Source organism: Phlebotomus papatasi, chromosome 2 (genome assembly GCF_024763615.1).
Source record: "Phlebotomus papatasi isolate M1 chromosome 2, Ppap_2.1, whole genome shotgun sequence".
Taxonomy (NCBI): domain Eukaryota; kingdom Metazoa; phylum Arthropoda; class Insecta; order Diptera; family Psychodidae; genus Phlebotomus; species Phlebotomus papatasi.
The window spans coordinates 8,504,285-8,528,734 of NC_077223.1; the positions used below are offsets into that span (position 1 = coordinate 8,504,285).

Here is a 24,450-nt window from a genome sequence, read left to right on the forward strand (position 1 = left end):
AGATATTGTTTTTTTTATTGGAGGTCACCGAAGACCGCAAGTTAATATCTCTCACCGTTTAAGCTCCAAGACGGTGACAAGTTGAAAAAAAGTCGATTAAATAACTGCTCTCTCTTTGAGTTCGAGCAGTAAAAAAATAGCAGAATATTAGTCTAGAATTAGTCAAATTGAGAATTTGTACTCAGTTTAAACCACTTCCTAGGTTAGGGTGTTACAATACATTTTGGAAACGGTATATTCTAGAACTTATTGAGGTTATTTCTGAATGCGTAGTAAATTATGTTGCTTAACATCATATAAATTTTTGTTTCTCTTTTATTTTTAAGTTTTTGTGACTTATTTAGTTCTTTACGATCAGTAATCAGGTTCAGTGAAATTTGTTTGATTTTTCAGTAAAAAAAGCAAATTTACAAAAGTAAACAATGGGGTGCGTTTCGTAATACAAAAAAAAATCTTTACATTAGGGTCGAATGAACACCTCTTCGACAGGGAACCTCAGTGATGGAAGTCAATGTGTCAAAAAGTGCGATTCCCGTCAAATCATTGCTCTACATGCCAATTTACTCGTAGGTTTTCTGAATTGTAACGGTATATTCTAGTACATTCAGAGAAAATTTGTAGATTTTCGGCAGAATTTCTGCATAGAAAATCTGTAGATTTTCGGCAGAAATTCTGCCGAAAATCTACAGATTCTCGGCAGAATTTCTGCCGAAAATCTACAGATTCTCGGCAGAAATTCTGCCGAAAATCTACAGATTCTCGGCAGAATTTCTGCATAGGAAATCTGCATAGTCTCCATTGTCTCAACAAAAATATTGTTAATTTATCAAGAAACTGTAGCAGTTACAAAGAAAATGATATGTTCTGTTTAACAAGCACTACCGATTAAACCAGAGGTGTGCAAGAACTGCTTCAACTGGGGAACTGCTTCAACTGTTCTCATTTTCGCCGCGGCTGTTCCTATTTTCGCCGTGATTTTGTTCCCAACTCGCCAGCCGAGTTATCAGCAACACTATGCTTCAGAAAATTAAATACAAACCAAGTTTTATTAAAAAGCCTTCTCAAAATTAGAAATGTGAAAGGAAGCTTTGCACATTTTTCACTCTCTTTTTGCTTTATTTAAACGTATCATTAATGGACTCTGTTAGGGTATTACCTAAAAAAAAAGGTAATTCAGAACTTTGGAATAAATATCGAAAGAGATTAAATCGACGCACCTTTTAATTAATGTTTCAATTAAATTATTCGGCAATGGGAGAAAGGCATTTTAGGGAATGACAATGTGAGTGAGGTCCTTTTAATTCGAAAATCCCTCGCAATCACTTAGTGAAAATTCCATCTGGAAAATTGATTGTGCAAAAGAGTGTGTTGGGTGTTGAGGGGTTTAAATTTCATCTTTTGGTGGGGCCACCCATCAAATCCCTCGCATGATATGCACATTATGTGCCCCCAAAGTACATAACTGGCTGAGTGGATTGAATGATGTGTAGCTGAGGGTTTGGGGCTACATGCATAAAATAGCACCATACGTCTCTCTCCCAGTGAGAATGCTTATGTGTAGTTAATATTGCTACATAGAGAGTGCATTAAAACGCTTATGGTGTTGTTGTTAATTAAACAGCTCTGCGGCAGAGTCTGGTGTAGTCAATAAACATAAGTAAATAAGCCTAGTGGCGCATTTGGAGGCATCCATCGCACCCCATATATTCAGAAATTATACATAACTAGCCATAGTTACCCCCCTTTTCGGCTGTCCTTTTGTCCAGAAACTGGACAATTTATGCGTTGTCTCCGTCACAATATTAATCATCCGACAAATTGAATTATACGGCGGTGATTCCGAATGTCAATTAATTATCAAACATGATTTCATTTTGCCTTTTTTTTCCCCGTCCAGTCAACCCTACCGAGAATTGCTCCTGCCACTCATGCCAATTCGCCAAATGCAATGCCACATAATGCATTAAAAGAGAATGGGAATCAAACAATAGATTTTCTGCAAATGAGCCCACTATTCATTATCTGACATATCAATAAGTGATTTTATTACAAAATTCCATTGGCATATCAATTTCGCAATAATCATCTCATTTAAGCATCATTGGAATTCCTGCATTCCCATCCTCATTCCCTATCACATCTTCCAAGCCCAGTCCGAAATGATTCTTCGCATTTCTCCCTTCTGCACCGAATCATTCACTATATACTATCACCATAGTACTTCCTTATATCTCAATAGAAAAGGAAAAGAACCAAGAAAAAAACTGAAGTACTATTTGATGACTTAAAGTATCCCTCTCTAGCGACAATGTTTGCACTAAATGATGGCAAACTGTCCATGAAGAATAAACGAGAAATAGGATTTAAAAAAAAAAAGAAAAAAAAGTATTCCCAACGGAAGATATAATATTTCCTCGAGAAATCAAATCTCCAAGGACTCTATGTCAACGCATTCCAATTGAAATAAATCCCCATTTCTATTAGTTAAATTCCCATTTCTACCCATTCATTCTTTTGAGTTCGTTTTTTTTCTGTCAACTCGCCTTTCCAATCCTCGAGAAAAGTTGTATACTCCGAAGTCTCCCGTGAGATAAAACCAGAAACTGTGTTATATATCAGTCTATTATAAAAAATAAACTGCCAAGCCGATATAATCACAGGATTAGTACGAGAAAAGCTCAAATGAAAATCAAACTACTTATACTTAGAATATTTTAATCCACACGAATTCCGATAAAAATTCATGCAAGATTTTTAATACAATTTTTAAACTGATTTGAGATGCATTGATATTCGAGTCTAAGCAGAAGTTGGAAATATTTGTGTGAAAATTTTCAATAATAAGGTAATTTTTGAAAATTTTTATAAAATTTGACCGAACTGTTCGCCCAAAAACTTGAGAAATAAAAATTGAGAACAGTTGCCAGCGCCACTCGCGGAAAAACAGTGCCTTCATGCGGAAGAAAAGTTTCCTATTTTTAACCCTTTAAGGACGATTGGAACACCGGTGTCCCATAGAGAAAATTATTTTTCCTGACTACCTAAAGTTATTTTTTCTTATGTTTGTACATAAAATTGTAAAGTAGAAGGTTGAAAGAATCTAGAATATTTTTTGCAAGTCTCTAGTTATTTGCTATATAGTAAATATAGTTCAAAAAAGGCGAATTCAAATTCATAACTGATTTTATTTATTTTTTATACTTCCAATTTTTTTAAGCAAAACCGTTTTGGCAATACAAACTACAATACTCATACGTAATATTTTTTATTAAAACGAAAAATATTGTTCACTGGCATTGTCAGAAAAATTACTTAAATTTTTGGGCTATTTTTGTCCCTATCAATTATCATTGATTATGTTTCTTAGTTTAATTTTTATTGTTGATTTTCAGTCCGTAAAAAGTGTCTCGTCGTTAAAGGGTAAAAGAATTCTCGGCAATTTGTTTATTTTTATTTCACATGTAAAATAGTTTTTAAAATATTGAAAATAAAAAAAGGGGTGGCAAAGCGGTCCATGCTTTACGAAATGCTCAAATTTGTGATTTAGATACTAAACCCTAAAAGTACTTTCGCAAAATTTATCGATTTTACCTGATTAATAAATAAAAATTTTAAAAAAAGGACAGATAATCCTAACCGGCTTATTGTAGGTGAGATTCTTAACGTGAGCTAACTCGGAACGCTTGCAAATTCGATTTAGAGCTGGAGTTCGGGGACGCCATTCAGTTATCTTGAATCAAATTCGTGAAATTATACAAATTTTGTATTTAAACGAAAATATCAAGGATTTGGACGAACTGACAGAAAGATGATGCATTTGTGAAATGTATACCAGAATGTTCTCTTTTTGTCAAAGAACGTGTTGTTATTGGTTGCTCAGAAGCCGAGATAAATAAGGTTATTTGTTTTTGAAATCATTTTTTGTCTCTAGCGCCCCTACTGTCCATATAACGAACTTCGGTTATGTCAGAGAATTGTTGAATTTTGTGAAACCTTTCATTTTAAGCTCACTTTAAATGAAATAGTTGAATAAAAGCGATCGCATCAGTACCTGTGTACTTTCTCAGCACCATTGTTGAAAAAAAATATTTTCTTTTACATTAAAACGGCAAATGTAGATACAAATGTCTTCTACAATTATATCGAAGTAATCATCAAAATCGATTCAGCGACAGTCGAGATAATTGAGGTTATGTGATATTGAAATTGGTTTTTAGACTGTGGCGCACCTGATGTTGGTCCCAAGAAGTTCAAATATCCTAAAAAGTTGTAGCATTTTGTGAGATCTTTTATTTGAGCCCTCACTCATCAAATTCGGTCAAATAGAACCGGAGATATGATTTTTTGAATTTCGTAAACGTTGACCCATCATAGGGGGAGGTGGGGCTACTTTGAGCTCTGGGGCTACATTGTTATACGATATTTTCGCATATTTCTAAAGGAAACTGGGTTTTAATATGATGTAATTTGGATAGACAAAATAATTGTGTATCTAAATAAAATAATTGTAAGGACTAGCCTCATTTAGGAATAGGCGAAAAAGTCGTATAACAATCTAGCCCCACAGCTCAAAGTAGCCCCACCTCCCCCTATCTCCGGTTCTACTCTAACCACAGCGAACACACGTCACTTTTTGTAAACTTCATAACCTAGGCTACAACACTCTAAAATTTGATTACCTTGCACAATGGCGTTTTTGAGAAAAATGAGTTTGAATTTTGACGGTATCGCAGCGCCACCTCTGGTGACTTTTTGGAATTCCATCTGAAAGTGCTCATCGATACGAAACCAAAAACCCAAAATTTAGCTCAAAATGTTAATTGGAACCTGAGATAGAGGCCGGTAAATTGTCGAACTTTGACGTCTTATAGTTCGGGACAGGGGTTATCGATCGACTTAAGTATTTTTTTGTTAGATAGGTATAATCAGCGGCTACAACATACTAAAATTTCAGCCCGATGCCCAATGGAGTTTTTAAGTTATCTAACTTAGAAAATTGAAAATTTTTCTTTTTAATAATAGCACCCCTAGCGATGGTTTTATGTACTTCCGATATTAGAAGAAGAAGTGGCATTTCACGAGAGCTTTCCAAAATGGTCTCACTTCTTAACCGGAGTTATAGCCATTTGAAAAAAAATTTTTGGACCCTAATAGCTTGGGTCAGAGGACTCAGCGAACCTTAAGTTTGGTACTGATCGAAAGCTCTACGGCCCAGGTATAACATACTAAAGTTTGAGCCTGATCGATGCCATAGGGGCGGAGCTATTGAGTAAAAAAGGGGGGTATTCAAAATGTCGGAAGGGCGGGTGGGGGGTCAATGCACCAAGTTGCAATTTTCATATAGATAGATAAACTTTGCCGAAAACCGCAAGTCGACATCTCTCTTAGTTTAGGAGATATTAAGCTCCAAAGAGCGGCCGGACGGACGGACGGACGAACGGGAACGTTTTTAGGCATCCATATATTCGTGATCAAGAAGTGACGAAACACATTTTAGCAAAGTTTGAGCCCAATCGGAGGATATGAGATTTTGTTAGGATTATAAGTATAGTTGAAATTGTTAAGAGTCTCACTAATAATAATAATGGATGTCCCGAACTCAGCCATATCATAATGTAATTCATCTTCTAAATCTGTTTGTGCAGCTAAAGTGTTGCGGAACAACACATAATTATTATTATATTTTAAATTGTTGTTATTGTTCCTGATTCTGTCCCCCTCTATACAGCGCTATTCTTATTCGGGCAGCAGAACCAGTAAGTAGCCGCGCTATTGACAGAATCGAGGAGTTCGACGGAAATTTTAGACAATAAATGTATTTTAATATAAATCAAGCGTTTTAATGTACGCTTCAAAATTATATCAATGTAACGGCGTTATCACACTTGCACATTAAAATTTTAATGTGATTCACATTAATTGTCGCTTGTCAGCGTCCAAATATGTTATTTGTGTCTTTGAGTCACTTAATATTTGGGGTTTTTCTATTTATTGATAAAGAAGTGGACTTGGCCTACAAAAATAAGTTTAAATTTACCTAAAGCATAAATATTTTTCACATTAAAAAATTAAAGAGAAAATCGCATTAATTTTTCGCATTAATGCTATAAATCAATTTATATCAAATTTTGCGGGCTAAGTCTACCTTTTTATCAACAAATAGATCAAATTTTGAATATAAAATGATTCAAACACACAAATTACACATTTGGACTCTCACCAGCGACAATTAATGTGAATCATATTAAAATTTTAAATTTCAAGTGTGACAACACAGTAAGGCTAAATTTTATTTAAAAATAGGTGAAAAATCCTACTTTCAAAGTTGCCCCACATTCAAAGGTGCCCCACTTCCCCCTAATCGTGGTGTCACATATAAGATTAATACTTTCTGAACTGCTAGAATGGCAAATAAAGATAGCAAATGTTTTATCTTGCCGCTCTCTCACACTTTTTCAGTATAAATATTATACATATTCAGCATAATGTTGGCAGACATGAAAACCCTCGAAAACTGACAGAATCACAGTTGGCACGCATGGTAAATTGCTCGAATTGCTTTTCAGATGCCTATGACCTATGCAGTCGGATTTGGAATTTCAAGATCTTTCAAATAAATCCAAATGTGGAACTTGTGGAACTCAAGATGGCGACTCAACTGGTCATATCTGTTTATGCACGAAGTGTTCACCTGGGCGAACTACAAAACATAACCGAAAACGATCGAAAGCCCTTGTCTCAGAAAAGCAGAAGTCAATATCTCTTACCGTTTGGAATCTAGCACGATGAGAATCGACACATGAATATTACAAAAGCGAAAGATTTTATTTTTGACAAACGGTGATTGAACTTCTATAGTCAAAGTCTGATAATTTTATTTCGATATTATCAACAATTTGACTAGAATAAATGGAAAAAACAGGTACAGGTTCTCCTGATTATCTTGCTCTTCTCCTCAATCTCCTTTCCGAATGTATTGTTGCTTTTGAGATCAACTTTCTGAGATTGAATAGAGCAGGAGAGTTTCGAGACATATAGGAACTATAGGAACGTCTTTCTCAGACACTCTGAGAAGCAAAAAGGGGTTTCTTTGGGAGGATGGAGGAATGGTGGCAATGGACAGAGACTTTGGGTGTAAGAGAAATCCACTGGGAGACGACGAAATGCCAGAGTAAAAAGTTGTGTGGCATCGTCATCAGATAAAACGAAACTTTTCCATTACATTACAATGCATTTGCTCTCAACTTCTCCAATTTATCAATAGAGACATATACTCCCAGGCATCACCCACCCACTTTTCCTTGGGGTTAGAATTTGAGTATGGGCACACATCATTCCACACTGTACCACCAAAGTCTTTGGAAAAGAGATCACCCACAATATGTACACATTTTATTGGTTGGAATTTTTATTAAATAAAATAAATTCACTGGTGAGTGTGCATAAGACTTTACCATGGACTTTTGTCTGGTTTTCCTATGCGGGAAAGGAAGAATGAAGCCGGGGGGGGGGGGATGGTCAGAGTTTTGGGATCAATTCGAAAAGTGCTGAGTAATGGGTTGCTTTTGATGGTATGAGGCTTTAAGAGTAATTGAACGGACTGAGACGAGCAATTCGTGAGATTAATCAGCACTAAATGGATAATTGCTTAAATGATACATATACTCGTTATTGTACCTAATCATAATTTACAATTGATGGATATAGTCAATTCAAAAGGGAAATATCGATTTTGGACAAAAGGTAGGGGAAAGTACTCTAGGTTGGACCACAAATATGAAGTTCAAACTTGATGAATTTTTTTCTGGGATAATCGAAAATGAATCCCAATTTTTATTACACCAAAAAAATCTCTAGTTAATTGAGATCCCATACTTATCTCATTTACCATTCAAAATCCCTTAGTTTCTTTTAATGAGGTAAAAAGAAATACTACGTCGATTTGGTCCAAGGCATGGTACAATTTTTGCCTTCGAATGTGACGGTACATGCCTTTGAATCTAGAATTTTCTCTGAAAATATTTCTATCGAAACACTAAACAATCTATTATTGATTAGCCTGAGGTCTAATACACTCACTGAAACTATTACTACAGAGAAAAACGCTAACAAAAAGAATCTTTTCCAATTTTTCTGAAATACTGCTATTCCAATAGGAATAAATTGTTGGAAAAGCCATATTATCGATATGACAACCCTAAAATACGACTGTAAAAAGAGAATGGTGATATTTCATGCCATTTTGAAGTCAATAAACCCAGGTTATTTTGTTTCCGGAAACAAATAAAAACAAAATTTTGGAAATTGTTTCTTAAATGATATCAATCAAATGTCTTGTCTTTTTGTGATCCATCGAGCGGGCTCAAATTTTAGTACGTAATAGCTGGGCCTTAGGGCTTTCGATCAATACCAAATCTAAGGTTCCCCGACGCCCCAGAACCGAGCTATAAGGGTCCAAAAAAAATTCTTAAAATTGCCATAACTCCGGTTCTAATTATCAGAATTTAAAAAGTGAGGGCTTTTTGGAAAGCTCTCGTGAAATTACACTTTCCCTTCTAACATCGCAAGTTCGTAAAACTACCGCTAGGGGCGCTATTTTTAAAAAGAAGATTTTTCAATTTTCTAAGTTAAATAATTCAAAATTGCTTTATGCAATCGGGCTGAAATTTTAGTATGTTGTAGCCGCTAATTATACCTATCAAACAAAAAAAATACTTAAGTCGATCCATAACCCCTGTCCCGAGCTATAAGGAGACCAAGTTCGAATATTGACCGGCCTCTATCTCCGGTTCTAATTAACATAGCGACCTAAATTTTATCTTTTTGATTTCGTCTCGATGAGCACTTTCAGATGGAAGTTCAAGAATTCACCACAGGTGGCGCTGTGATAGCGTAAAAATTAATCGAAATTCAAACTCATTTTTATCAAAAATTCCTTTGTGCAAGTTAATGAAATTTTAGAGTGTTGTAGTCCAGTCAAGGACGTTTCCAAAATGGGGCGTAAGTGCGCTGTGGTTATAAAAGAACAGGAGATATGAGGGGTCAAAGTTCACGAAATTCAAAAAATCATATCTCTGGTTCCATTTGACCGATTTTAATGAGATTGAATTTTAACACGATTGAACTTCGTGGGACCAACACCAAGGGCGCCACAGTCGAAAAACCAATTTCAATATCACATAACCTCAATTATATCGACTGTCGCTGAACTGATTTTGATGATTACTTCAACATAATTGTAGAGGACATTTGTGTCTACATTTCGTCCATACATTATTTTTCGATCAGATAATGCGATTTGTCCGATTTTACCGTTTAAGTGTGAAAAAATTGATTTTTCCCATAATAACGCTTTGAAATCACTCAGATGCCAATTTGACTGCCTCTACTTCACCAAGAAACTTAAAATAGGGTTTTAAATGAAAAGTCTCACAAAATACAACAATTCTTTGATATAGTTGAAGTTCACCAAATGAACACTTGGGGCGCTCTGGTCGAAAAAACGAGTTCAGAAACAAAAAACCGTGCTTATCTCGGCTTCTGATTAATCGATGAGATCATGGTCTATGGCAAAATTATAGAGGACTTTGTGGTCTATGTTTCACCTATATATCACTTTTCTGTCAGTCCATCCAAATCCTTGATATTTTGGTTTTAATACAAAATTTGTAAAATTTCACGAATTTGATTCAAGATAACTGAATGGCGTCCCCCAACTTCAGTTCTAAATCGAATTTGCATGCACTCCGAGTTAGCTCACGTTAAGAATCTCACCTACATAAGCCGGTTAGGATTATCTGTCCCTTTTTTTTAGAAAAACCAAAAGAAATTCACAATATTCGAAGGCATGAACGTTCGAAGGGAGAGTACTTTCCCCTATATATAGAGGAGGTAGGTGAATCTAAGATATTCCATCTCTCCTACTGACTTTCCTTCTCTTTATCCCATATTTTATCTCGTTGAAACTCACGTACATGCAATATGGGGATGAAGAGAGGGTCTTTTAACAAATTGGCATGATGTGATCGATGTCAGAGATTCCAAATACTAAATTGGAATATGCTGTCTGGACATTGGGAATGCAACTCAATATAACACGAATGTAATTCACTCTCCATGCAGCCAATGGGTGACGTTGGGTGGCATATAAAGTGAATCAAATAATGTGCATATTTTATGTAGAGGTACAGTCTCTCTCTCTCATTCCCTCCCTCTATCCTTTCTCCTTTTCCTGCCCCCCCCCCGCAATTTTCCACAACACATCCCAGAGACGAGAGTGTACATCTTTGAAATGCGAAGAAACTGGTATGGACCCTTCTTTTCTAGCACAATATCCCATGATGTGGGTGGGATTGCTAAGAGAATTCCATTTGCCTCTAACATTGCAGAGATGAATTCTTCAGATCCGGGTTTTTGGGATATATTGGATGGGGAACTGACACGATATCCTCTTGATTTTAATAACAATCCCAGTCCACAGAAATTTTTGGTGTTAGGATGTGAGGAAATTGTGGTATGTTCGTGCCTTTCGATTGCGTGAAAATTGACTTTTTGAGGGAAACAGAGTTCAAAAATCGGAGAAAGATCAACGGGTTACACCGATTCGTTACCATATTGGAACTTAGAACTGATGCAAGAAAAGACCCAAATCGTTTGAGAAATAAGCCTTCCGGACTGATTGAATTTTAACCTTCAAACATTTAAAATAGAGATTTTTAGGTACAATGGGGTAATTTTGGACAGAATCCAATATTGATCTAATATTAATTTAATAACTTTTCAGATAGGCAAAAAAAACCAAAGACCACGTAAACGTACAAGCCCTTCACTCAGTAGGGGAGACTGGGGCAAAAAGTCACAAAACGGATACAGTATCCGTAATAATAATGTAAACATTCAAGAAGAAGCACATATATATGATTTTCATTCACCTAGAATACGAACTTTCTAACATAACCTCACAATTGACATTATGAATCCAAACGGCGTTCGAATTTGAGAGATTCAGATTAGAGAGACTCTACTGTATTTAATTTTTTCTCGAGCTACCTCCACAGAAATTTCTGATTAGCGCAGTTTTATAGGAAATTTATCGCTCTACAACTTTGTGAATGTCATTTTTCTCTATTTTGTAAGGAAATACATTTATCGAGCGGTTTTCTAATGCCGTATCTTTCAAACCTTCTCCTTTTTGCCAGTAACGTCGAAGGGTCTGATAATTTATTTCGTAAAATTTGGCGGTTGGTCTCATCGGAACACTACTTTCCACCATCCGCAGCGCCAGCGAGAGTTTTCCTGTGTTTTCTTTTATATTCACACACCATCTCGCTTTTCTGTATTTTTTTTTTATAATAAATGATTTTTGAAGTAAACTAATTAAATTATTATAATGCCATATTTGCAAACCTGAATGTTTTCTCATACACAGAATAATAGAATAAGGAACTTTAAAACTTCTGGAAATTTGGAAAAACGGAAAAAACACATACGAGACTGCAAATCGTTTAACCAATGCCAAATAAACAACAAGCGGCGACACATGACAATGACGTTTCTTTTCGCCGTGAGACATCAGATTGCTCGGTTTTTGTTACTTTCTGCCCCATACCTATTGATACTTGTTACCCGAAGTGGTCATTTTTAATAAAAGGATTTCTACAGAAGAGAATCTTTAGAAAATGTTAAAACGGATAGCAGCTTCGTATTCAAAGAATCCAAATCATTTAGGAAAGGGACAGATAATCCTAACCGGCTTATGTAGGTGAGATTCTTAACGTGAGCTAGCTCGGAGTGCATGCAAATTCGATTTAGAGCTGAAGTTGGGAGACGCCATTCAGTTAAATTGAATCAAATTCTTGAAATTTTACAAATTTTGTATTAAAACCAAAATATCAAGGATTTGGATGAACTGGCACAAAAGTAATATATGGGTGAAATGTAGACCAGAATGTTCTCTATAATTTTCCCATAGAACATTGATCTCATCGATTACTCAGAAGTCAAGATAATCGAGGTTTTTTGTTTCTTAACTCGTCTTTTCATCCAGAGTGCCCCAAGTAGTTATTTGTTGAACTTCAACTATATCAAAGAATTGTTGTATTTTGTGGGGCTTTCCATTTAAAACCCTATTTTAAGTGTCTTGGTCGAGTAGAGGCAGTCAAATTGGCATCTGAGTGGTTTCAAAGCGTTATTATGGGAAAAATCAATTTTTTCACACTTAAACGGCAAAATCGGAGTGATAGCGTAGTCTGAGTGGAAAATGATGTATGGACGAAATGTAGAGACAAATGTGCTCTACAATTATGTTGAAGTAATCATCAAAATCGGTTCAGCGACAGTCGAGATAATTGAGGTTATGTGATATTGAAATTGGTTTTTCGACTGTGGCGCCCCTGGTGTTGGTCCCACGAAGTTCAAATATTCTAGAAAGTTGTAGCATTTGGTGAGATCTTTCGTTTAAGCCCTCATTCATCAAAATCGGTCACATAGAACCGGAGATATGATTTTTTGAATTTCGTGAACTTTGACCCCTCATATCTCCGGTTCTATTGAAACTACAGCGCACATACGCACCATTTTGGAAACGTCCTAGACTGGACTACAACATACTAAAATTTCATTAACTTGCACAATGCCGTTTTTGAGAAAAGTGACTTTGAATTTCGATGAATTTTGACGGTATCACAGCGCCACCTGTGGCGACTTTTTGAACTTCCATCTGAAAGTGCTCATCGAGACGAAACCAACAAGGTAAAATTTAGGTCGCTATGTTAATTAGAACCGGAGATAGAGGCCGGTCAATGTTCGAACTTTGACCCCTTATAGCTCGGGTCAGGGGTTATGGATCGACTTAAGGTTTTTTTTGTTTGATAGGTATAATCAACGGCTACAACATACTAAATTTTCAGCCCGATGCACAATGGAATTTTTGAGTTATTTAACTTTTAAGATTTAAAAATTTTCTTTTAAAAAAAAGCGCCCCTAGCGGTGGTTTTATGAACTTGCGATGTTAGAAGGGGAAGTGGCATTTCACGAGAGCTTTCCAAAAAGCCCTCACTTTTTAAATTCGGACAATTAGAACCGGAGTTATGGCCATTTTAAGAAATTTTTTTGGACCATTATAGCTCGGGTCAGGGGGGGTCGGGGGACCTTAAGTTTGGTATTGATGGAAAGCTCTAAGGCCCAGCTATAACATACTAAAATTTGAGTCCGCTGAATGCCATAGGGGCGGAGCTATTGAGAAAACAAAAAAAGGGGGGTCTTCAAAATGGCGGAAGGAGGGGTGGGGGGTGGGGGGTCTATGCACCAATTTGCAATTTTCACCCGATATATAACCTTTGCCGAAAAACGCAAGTCGATATCTTTTTTAGTTTAGGAGCTATTAAGCTCCAAAGAGCGGCCGGCCGGCCGGCCGGCCGGGAACGTAACTTAGCCACATATATATTCGGAATCAGGAAGTGGCGAAACACATTTTGGCCAAATTTGAGGTCGATCGGACGACATGATATTTTGTTAGGATTATAGTAGGTGAGATTGTTAAGAATCTCACCTAATATCGCGGTTTTTATAAATTCTTGCATTTTGGAAACTCCAGTCCGAACTTCCGAATTTTACTAATATGGTTTGTCTCAAGACTCCCTGTGTTTTCTTTCAACACTCACTGAAGTGTACTTTCAAAGCATATTTTTACACTCGCAAGTTTCAATTCAAGTATCTACAATTAAGATTTAGTCTTTGGAATGCGTATTTAAGTGTATCAACAAGACTTGAAAACATTATTTACTAATTTATCATCCAAAGTACTGGCAAATAGCCATACCAAAAGTTCATATAAATGAACTTTGTGACCAAAAAAAATACAAAACTTTTCCGATTATGTGTAGTGCAGTGGGTGAAATTTTCAAAATGTTGAGAAATTGAGAAAATGCCTGATAAGGGTAGTTTATTTTGCTAAATACTGACAACGACTCCCGAAAACTATTTTCGTGGATGAGCTAAGATATTTGTTAGAAATCTGTTGTATTTCGAAATTGAATTGGGGAGTAGAATGATATGGACATTCAGTTTGAAAACATCTGATATTGTGAAATGCAATTTCCAACTCACAGAGACACATATACATATTGGAAATTCATGTTGTGTCTGAGTGGAAAATTGTTTTCCCTTGGAGCTGTAATTGAAATGAAATTCATCGAAATCCATTTTGGGAGAAGCATTGTTAATTGGATAATGTTCATTTTCTCCAAATTAAATACACCCCAGAGGGAAAGATTCCATTTGTTTGAGGAGGGAGAGGGGCATATATATATATATGAAATTCCAGGGATATTCTAAGAGAATATCATCCCAAAATACCCAAAATACATATATCCTCCCCATATATTTAGTCATATTGTAATGGTTTATAAATCACCAAACTGAAAACTTAATTAATAAAAGCTTTCACACCATTAACTGTCCCAAATGTGGGTGGAAAAAAATAAAATGAATCTCTTCCATTACAAAAAGTCCAATCTTATTTACACCACAAACACATCCAAAAGGTCCCCCCCTTCTTGATTCGCCACAAAATGGGATGAGTTAGTACTGAGAGAACAATATCCGTTTGCCTTTGTACCTAATATTATTACACTCTCATGCACCCCAGAAAACTTTTTTTTTCCGAAAACCACCCCCTCAATTGAGGGATTGCCTTCTGAAGAAGTAATACACCAACACAGCCAAATTGCCATTGTGCTTGAGCGATATTATGTATTAAAGAAGTTGGCGGAAAAAGAGAAAATGTTTCTGAAATGTAATTAACTTTCTGGACTGCGGATATATCGAAAGACGTGAGCATTTCATACTTGGCGATTTCCAATAATGAAATATCCAGCAGGAAATAGAAAGTTACATACATACATATTCCCACTTCTGATTTGTGGTCAGGTCACTTCTGTAAGCGATGGGTTTCCCTCCAACCACAAAAACACCCTTAAATTGTCTATAATCAAGTTATTATTATTATTTTATTCCACTCAGGTACTTTTACACAAAATCGCAATATAATCAAGTTAAATAGATTTTATTTTGAAATATAGTAATGAAAATCTCAAATATCAAAAATAAACCCGATGGGCAGTTTCATAAAAGCTAATAAGATAGTTTCCTTTGTTCAATATTTTCTTATTCAAAATTGAAAGAGCTCAGATTAGAATGTTAACTTTGTAAGCTTATGAAACCGTTTTTTCTTCTAAGACAAAACTGTTCAACATATTGGACAATTCAGAAATGCCCTACTATTATTAATCGTATCGCAATACTTTATTGCAATGCAATCATATAATATTACTGTAGTAGACCGCCTAGGAGCGCCTTCGCGCAGTGTGGATATTTCTCCCATGCTGCCAGAATGTTTTGGGCAGAAGCGGTGTATTATATTACTTTTTATCACAGTGAAAATGTCTTTTCCTGACATTCGGTTCCTTGTAAAATGCCCTTCCGGATACGTAAATGAAGTTAGCTCTCTGATATACGGATGACAGCTGTCAAAGAGCTGTCAGAATTGAGCAACTTCGTATTCCATTTACAATATAATGAAATTACACCCAATTTACTCAATTTTATTTATATTTTCTGGGTTATGTTCACAAATTATTGATATTGAGCAAATTATAAAAAAAATACTCCACGAAAAACTTCACTAGCACACGATCATCAGCTTAATGTTTGAGTGCCCTGACCATTAAAACGCAACGACAAAAAAACGTTTCTGAAGCAGAAGGTAACTAGTGACCTAAAACAAATTACCCAGGATAATGTTAACCACAAAAGATTGTGCATGAGGACTAGAGAAGCGACTCAAACGGTAGTCAAGCCAATACTTACAGCCATGACTTTCCCCTACTGATTTTTCAGTAGGGGAAAGTACTCTCCCTTCGAACGTTCATGCCTTCGAATAATGTGAATTTTCTTTCAATTTCCCTAAGAGACTTACACACTTCTATTAAACATTAATTAGCTTATTATCAATTATTGATAATTATGTGATAATCATGAGTCAATCTCTTAGGAAAAGTAAAAGAAATTCTAATTATTCGAAGGCATGAACGTTGGAAGGGAGAGTACTTTCCCCTAGCCATATCGAATTTGTCCAGTGAATGGAATGTAAAGTAATCCCAATGCATTGGCAATGGTCCGTCTAAATAAGAAAGGCTGGTACAGAAAAGAGTTCAGCATGAAGAGATCTGTCGATATAAATGCACATTTATTGAGACTGATCCATCCCAGACTAGTCTCATACAGAAGCGGAGATAAAGAGATGGGTGACCGCCTTGGGGGTCAAGATAGAATAGAGTAATGGGGAGTGCATTAGTCCTAAATAAATGACCTGAATGTAGCGAAACCGATAAAAGCTTAAAACGACTCCCAGACAAATCTTAAAATGTTAAGGGAAATATATACTGTGAGGTACTCTAATCAGACTAAACATTGACAAAGTGGTACATCAAACAAGATTTAGACCATTTGAAAGAAGTCATTAACCAGAAACGGCCAAATTGGTCAATAGAAAGAAAGTTGTTTTCTATCAGTGCAACACTCAGTAAGTGCCACTTACTACTTTGGTGATCTGTTACAAGCTCTAAGAACGTGATTGAACCACCTCATAGTTCTCATTCGGATTACGATATCTTCTCGATTAATGAAAGCATTATAAATCAAAAGATGGCACTCAATGGGTCAAGTGGTAGAGTATTCGCTCTATGATGCAAGTGTCCCGGGTTCGAATCCCTTTTAGGTCACCAGGAATTTTTCTGGCGTTAAAGGTGTTTGGATTGCATCTAGTGAGCTCCATTGCACTTGATTCCACGGGCATGAGACTGACAACCTCATCCCGTACAAGAAAAAATAATAGGGCATATCTAGAAATTTCCTTGTGGGAAGGCCTTGTTGCTTCATGGAATGTTGTGCCAGCATTATTATTAATGTTATTAATAATAAAGAGCCTAATATTTTACATACAGAAATTTAAGGGTACCTCGGGAATGTGGAAGACACCACGGTCGATTAAAAAGGGTTCTTAATCATCAGGATTCTTCTTTCATTCTCCTCAATATGCAAAAGGAACATTTCTTAACATTCGTCGGATAATAGGCCTCCGTTGAGTGTCGTGGGCATCTTCGGGGTGATCTCAGTATGTCCTAAGATAAGACATATGTCCTATTGGACGATTGGACTGGCGTGATTAGTGTTACTTTGTATTACTGTGATTGTATTAGTGTGATTGTATTACTGAAAAAGGTCAATATCCAGACTGAAAGCTCTGGGGAAGATTAAAAAAGTGTTTTAATCTTGAGGTGATTCCATTCCCACTGGCGATCACCAGAAAATCTTCAATCATATATAAGACATATGTTTCCAGACCCTCTAGATCCCACTTCTGACAACAATTGTTACGATCTAAAGGTGAACGGGATACCCTGGGAATGTCGAAGATACCCTTACCCATTAAGAAATGCGCTCTCTCTTTCCCTTCACCAATAAACGGTTCTTTTTTTGACGAGAAATAGTTTCTGCCACAAAATTCTACATTCAACTCTGTGACCAAAGCATATCTTTATGAAGAAGGAAAATTTCCGTCTTCACACAAACGTTCTCTCTACGTTCAAAACGTGAAGTTTATCTTCTCTAGAGCTGGAGGCTTAAGATTAAGATTAAGATTTATCTATGGGTCGGTTATATTCTTTGCGGAACCGCTGCACCCAGGCCACTTATTTGGGCCCATTATGCACTCCCCATTCTCCTATTCTATCTTAACCCCCAAGGCGAGTAAACCTGCTCCATATCACAGTGCTCTGTGTGCGTTCTGATACACACAGTACCGCTTTATATCACGGTAAACCAACCTTGGTTTGTGGATCTGGGCAGTGAATGATTATTTGTAATCGACTGAACTCTGCATGTCGAAACTTATTTCCTATACCAACCTCTCTTTTTAGGCGGTTCACAGTCAATGTATTGGCATTACTTTTCTATTCATTCGCTGGACGAATTCGAGACTATTACAGCAGCTGAAAAATCTGCAGCTGCGCAGTCTAGAACCCAAGACCTCACAGTCATAGAGCCACTACTCTATCCACTGATCCACTGAGGCTCCTGAGCTGGAGGCTTACTGATCAGCGTCACCTTGCTCGAAGTAGCTTTCAACTTTTGTTCTCGAAGACAAGTCTTCAGTGACACAAAGACGCTTTCTCACAAAAAACAACTCGCCGTCTTTAGAATTCTTTAAAAAACACGTCTGAACTGACTGACTGCTTCACTTGGAATGACGTACTGTGCGTACTGTCACTGTCTAATCCCTTGAACGCCTCATTTTCAACATCAACACTCAACTAGTTCAGCACGTCAACTTCGTTAAGAAAATTACTAGACGTACTAGATGTCAATCGCTAATTAATTCGCCGGCAAGTAGACATAAGCGCGGAAAATTATGGCGTGAGTCGAATAGCGCACGGAGAGGTCCAAGATCGTTATAATGGTTACAATATGGAAAGAGTTGGTTTACCATTTCCCATCTCGTCTCATGAGATTAATAAGGTTTCCTAAGGTTTCCTAAGGCTAAGAAATGACGGACTAGCTTTTTGCAACCAAAGAGAAAATTCGCATCGTGAGCGAACCATTCCTAAAATCCCCTGATCAGTAAATTTGAATGCTTGATTCTAATTTCTGGTAGGTGAAACCGACGGTGAGACTTTTATTCTGCTGTTTCAGGACAAAATTGTCCTTCCGGTGAGCGTCGGTGAGGTGGTTTAATCCAAAATTAAAACACTCAAGGTTCCAGAGCTTTCGACACTATATCGTGTCTTCGTCAGTGGTTCTTGGTTAGTCTATTATTTTGGATATTGTCACTATTTTTGTCTAAATTTACACTGATCACATTAGAAACAACAGTTGGGAGCTATTAATGAACAAATCACAAAAATTATCACTAACAATTTTTCTGTCTTGTTTCTCTGCAAAACGGCTTGGTACTCTACCAAGTCAGGACTATTATTACTACTACTACTACTACAGGACAATTTTGTCCTGAAACAGCAGAATTTGAATGCTTGAAACTTTTCACTAAAGCAGATGTGAGCAAAAATCGTTTGAAACCGAACAAACGTCAAATAAAAATTGTCCATTAATTGTCAAAGCGCCACTTGGACAAACTAATTTTGACGTTTATTCGGTTTCAAACGTTTCTTGCTCACCCCTGCACTAAAGAAATGGTCAAAAAATGTCGAAGTATTATTACTACCGCCCCAGTTTTCCCTATGGAATGAAACCGTCGCAATATTACTGTAAAAAGGTTTCCAGGTATAATAGTTCTCACTCAATGAATTAGTTTGAGTTTCACTTCAGTATATTTAGTTTACCTGAATAATATGCTTGTTTAATTAGACAATTCCATACGAAATGTTTGCATTTCCTGCATCATTGCTATACGGAATTTAATGGTTTTGCAGACTTTGAAAAGCTGAGACATTCTCCCTGAAACACCTTGAGGAAATTCCACAAAATAAACATTTATCGCCAAATTTTCTGAGTGTGTTTTCCTTTCAAGTATTTCCTGAAATACAATGTTCTAGTTTTAGGAATAAGACATAGTTGAGTTTACGGTGAAAACTTATTCATGTTGTTCTCATATTCGCTGGCTAAAGTGAAGACGAGTTTCTCCACCGTGGCTTTCTGCTTGACCCAAACACCATGACTGAAATTTAATCCTTTACGCCCAATTAGGGAGCACTGCAAGCTCTGCCACACACACCCTCCCTACAATATACCAAATTTCTCCATCCTCTCTCCCTACCGAAGACCCACAAAACCACCTTTGACTGCTGCTGCGGAAAATGAACATGAAACTCACACCCGCTTTTTCCACAATTCCCTTTTACACTTGTGGTTGAGTTCTTGTGAATGGATTAAACTACATTGAAATTGAGAAAGGTTGTGGATAATTTTTTTTTTGTATAAACTGAAGTACTTTTGATTTATCTTTCAGCATCAAACTGGGCACTCATGGAACACCAAGACGTCGCGGAGACGGATCCCACGAGTCTCCTGTGAAGAATTTCAGCCTCGGAGATGTCAAGCAACTCCTCACGGGCATGCACACATCAGAAAGTGTAACAGGTAATTGCAGGGAATAAGGATCATTTTGAACGGTATCGAAACGGAGAATTTTCATTCGAAACCTTTATTTCGAAATATAAAAACACCATTGAACTTTAGACCAGTTAGATTTGCCCATTTGCCTAACTTTCGGCGCAGAAAATCTACCTCTTCGAAAACTCTGTTTACGTTCGAATATTTCGGACTTTGAAACTGTTCTGAATCATTTTTTGTTTTGTTGAAAACTTGAAAAGTAGAGTTTGAAAAAATCGATGATCTATTTGAAAAGCCAAAAAAAGAAATATTCTTCATTCCTAATAATTCCGCAAGATGGCTGAAAGGGGAAAGTGTGAAATTCGAATAATGTGAATTTCTTTTGCTTTTCGTAAAAGATTTACACTAAATTATTGCAATTTTATTAACAATTGAAGATAAGCCAACTAATATTTAATATATATGTGTAAGTCTCTTAGGTAGGGGAGGGTGGGGCAGTTTCACCCCTAAATTGCAAAATGGATTTTGAGACCATTTTGTAAAAATATGATAAACAGAATTAAAACTTTATATATTCTGTGAGTTACAGTTGGGTTTCGGGTTAATACAAACAATAACAATAATCCTTTAACTTCATTGGTCCATTGTGGAGAAGATGATTTCATTTGAATGGAAGAATGCGTGAAAGTCCCCCGTTGCGGGGCAATTTCAGGATAAATAATGAGGCAATTTTTGAGAAAGAAAAAATGTGTTTATATGAAACTTGCGATATCAGAATTGATTAAAATTACTATTTTAAAGTCTTCTAGGACTTTAAAACATAAAAATATAATCGAGCAAGAACTTTATAACAGAATTTTAACTCTTATTGATCATACAGTGAAAATAAAATATCGCCACAAATTTCCAATCCTATTTCTCATTAATTGAGCAATTTTCTTTAAAATTTTATACGAAAGAAATGTCTTTTGTAGTTCTAAGCTAATTCAGAACATAAATGGATCAATATGTCGCCTTAGAACATGTCGTTTTTAGTATAACAGTTTTATAATTGTATTTTAAAATCTTGAATTATTGTCATAAAACTACAAAAAAAATTATAATATCTTGCTGAAAACTTTCTGAAAAATATTATAACAATTAACTTTAGCGTTTTTAAGCACTTAAAATCATTGAAAGATTTTTTTATTTTATTTTTTTGTTAATGAGTTTTTAGAAAATCTACTTCCCAAAATTTCGAACTTTATCGACAAAAACAGCTACAAAACGTTCTCGGTGATTGCTTTAAGTTAATTTTAATTAAAAAATCAAATTATTGGACACAGGAAACTTCTCCATGTGTTTGCTTGAAACTGCCCCTTACGCACTTTCGGAACTCAAATCAAAATTGTCAGAACCGTCTTAGAATTCATTCAACGGTAAATGCCTTATAATAATCATAAAACCACTAGTAAATTAATACAATTATGTTACTTCGATAGATAAGTGCAACGGTTCAGAAATTGTTGAAAATAAGACATTATAAAAAGTTTTATTTTATTGCAGTTTTATAAAATCAATTACAGAACTCAAAAGAGAAGCGTTATGAAATTAATTATTTTTATGAACATGGGTCTCAGTTATAGCTTCAGTAACATAAAGGTTTTATTTCATTCCTTTCAAAGAGATAAGAAGAATATGCAAAAATTGAAACTGCCCCGTCGTTAAACTGCCCCACCCTCCCCTAAATTAAAAGAAAATTCACATTATTCGAAGACATGAACGTTCGAAGGGAGAGTACTTTCCCCTATTGCCTGTTCGGATATAATAAGTGTTCCCACGGTTTCATACGAAAGTTCCCATTCTTGGGAGAACATTTCACATAGATTCCCACACTGAGAAAAAAAAAACAGGGTGCGATTAACTTTTTTTCTTCGTAACTTTAACACTTATTAGGTGTGAAAATATATCAACATTTTTTAATGAAAATTTTACATCTTTTTAAGTGTAAAATTAACATGAAAAAGGGTAACTTTAACCCATAATACACCTAAAAAGCATAATATTCACACCGATTTCGGATCGATAATGCAGGGTAAAATTAACATTTCCGGAACGATATTTTAACTTTTTCGGATTCCTCTCAGTACACTAGTACAGGCAGTTCCGGCTTGAGAGAAAATAGACTGAAAGAATTTGATATGAATTGTCTACTATTGGTAGCTCATTTATAAAATAATTTTTGAAATGCCCCTAAAGTCCCTAAATGTATGCAAAAATTTTTTTCACTCGGTAAACTAGAAACACATTTCTTATGAACTATTAGCGCTGGAATTAGGCTGAAAAATTGGCGCTGAAAATGTCTTGCATACATCACGGCGTTTCCATAACTTATCCCAAAGATATCTTCTGTTGATATGCAATTTTACTGTGCCCCAGGATTTAATTCCCGAGTCAATGCATCAAGTTGCAATTTTCACACGGTATATAAACTTTGTGGAAACCGAAAGTCGATATCTTTCTTAGTTTGGGAGCTATTAAGCTCCAAAGACCGGACGGACGGACAAACGGGAACGGTTTTTAGCCACCCATATATTCGTGATCAGGAAGTGTCAAAAAACGTTTTGGCAAAGTTTGAGCCCGATCGGAGGACATGAAATTTTGGTAGGATTGGTAGAAATAGCAGGAATAGCAGAATAGCAATACCGAAAGTTAGAAATCGTTAGAAGAACATTCGAAAAACAGCCAGCGCTATAGCGGCGAATATGTGAACTTGCACTTTAGGGACTTTAGGCTTCCGGTCGATTTTCGAATACGTTTAGCTAGGCTTTTGAAGTAGCTTTGTCTCTTGGAAAAAGTTATTACCGAACAGAGCCAATAAAGCTCGCAAATCCACGTCCAGTGACGCAGAAAAATTGCATACGCGCAAGAGATGTCTTTCAATAAGTCACAGAAATGCCTATTGCAATGTAGTCGACCAACACGAACCCCCTGTATGCGAAAAGTTTGATAAGGAAAGAGGTGTGAATTTTGATTTAATGAAGTCTTCCTGTTCTAGAAGGCATGCCGCGGAGCTATTACATAATCATTTTAATTCATTGGTTCATATTCAATTGGAGATAGTTCGCATTTGTTTGGAATACTAATAAATTTCAAATGAGATCAAAATTGTTGTAACCGGTCGAGAAATATACTCCTTAGAACTTTCCACGTGAATAGTTGTTTGATGAATTGAAATGTTCCTTTCTGTCACTAGTTGGCGCTGGGACCCAATAATTTCTTCCAAATTGAGGTTAAATAATTTCAAAGCCCATGTACAATGTACATGCATTTTTACATTTTTTTTTGTTTTCTAAATGCTTATTCAAGTTGAAAGCAATTTTAATTAATTCTACTTTATTCCCCGAGGCATGCAACTTTCAATATATTTTCTTTTGTTGTTGGAAAATCCAATAGGATTAATGAAGTGAATAAGAAAGATTATGATATTGTATTATTTCATAAATAATAGAGTGTTGTGAGGTAAAAGTTTTCCCATCGCCAAAATAATGTGTAGATGTGTGTGTGCGGAAAAGTTGTGTTGAAATCTTTTGTTATAACCCAACATTATGGGAAGCATTAAATATTATTTCAATATCGATGAGGTTTCTCTCTGGTTGCAAAACTTTTTCCAAACATAAAGAAGAGGGTGCTGTGAATGAAAAAGCTGGGCAAAAATTCAGGATGAATGATTTTAGTTGGGATGAAGATGAAATGAATTGAATTTAATTTTTAATAAGGTAAAGAATGTTGCATATGTGCTCGGGTATATGTTTGAAATAATATTGAGTGGAGAGATTGTAATGCCACGATATATTGAATGAATTTTAAATGCAAATTTTTGTGTAGAAAATCCGTTTTTTTTTGGCTGCTGCTAAAAACGGGGGGGATTGTATAACATGAAAATTAAGTTAACTCCTTCAATGCACTTGCCAATAAATTGACTTCGATCCATTAAGATTTACGATACAATCTTTTGCGATAATATCATAAATATTCGCCGAAGCGTGAATTTGGAGCTTTTATGCATACATTTTTAATAGGGTTACTTGAAGTATTCCTTTGAGATGGAAAAATCCGGAAAATGAATTGGTATATATTAGAAAATCGTCTCTATCTATCAAAATGTTTTATAGAAGAGACTTTTACAATATACCATGGATGATTTATCCATTGTACGAAAGAGCTTTTCCGAACACAGGGATATTTCGAAATGCATCCCATTGTGCCTATGAACTTGGGAATCTCAGGAAATCTCCCATGTTGGTTCGTTTCTCAGATAAATTCTCTACTGACATTCATGAT

The 24,450-nt window shown here is 35.9% G+C and overlaps 2 protein-coding genes across 2 annotated transcripts in view; one reads left to right on the top strand and one right to left on the bottom strand.

The window, feature by feature from the left end:
- Positions 1–24,450, bottom strand: part of LOC129803630 (deoxycytidylate deaminase) — a 147,680-nt gene that overhangs the window by 82,501 nt on the left and 40,729 nt on the right. The gene's annotated exons all lie outside the window — the stretch shown is intronic.
- Positions 1–24,450, top strand: part of LOC129803628 (LIM/homeobox protein Lhx3-like) — a 97,264-nt gene that overhangs the window by 33,080 nt on the left and 39,734 nt on the right. Inside the window, exon 2 of the mRNA XM_055850336.1 lies at positions 20,024–20,154. Coding sequence (XP_055706311.1) covers positions 20,130–20,154 — 25 coding nt within the window. The 5' untranslated portion in view covers positions 20,024–20,129. The remainder of the gene's footprint in view (positions 1–20,023; positions 20,155–24,450) is intronic.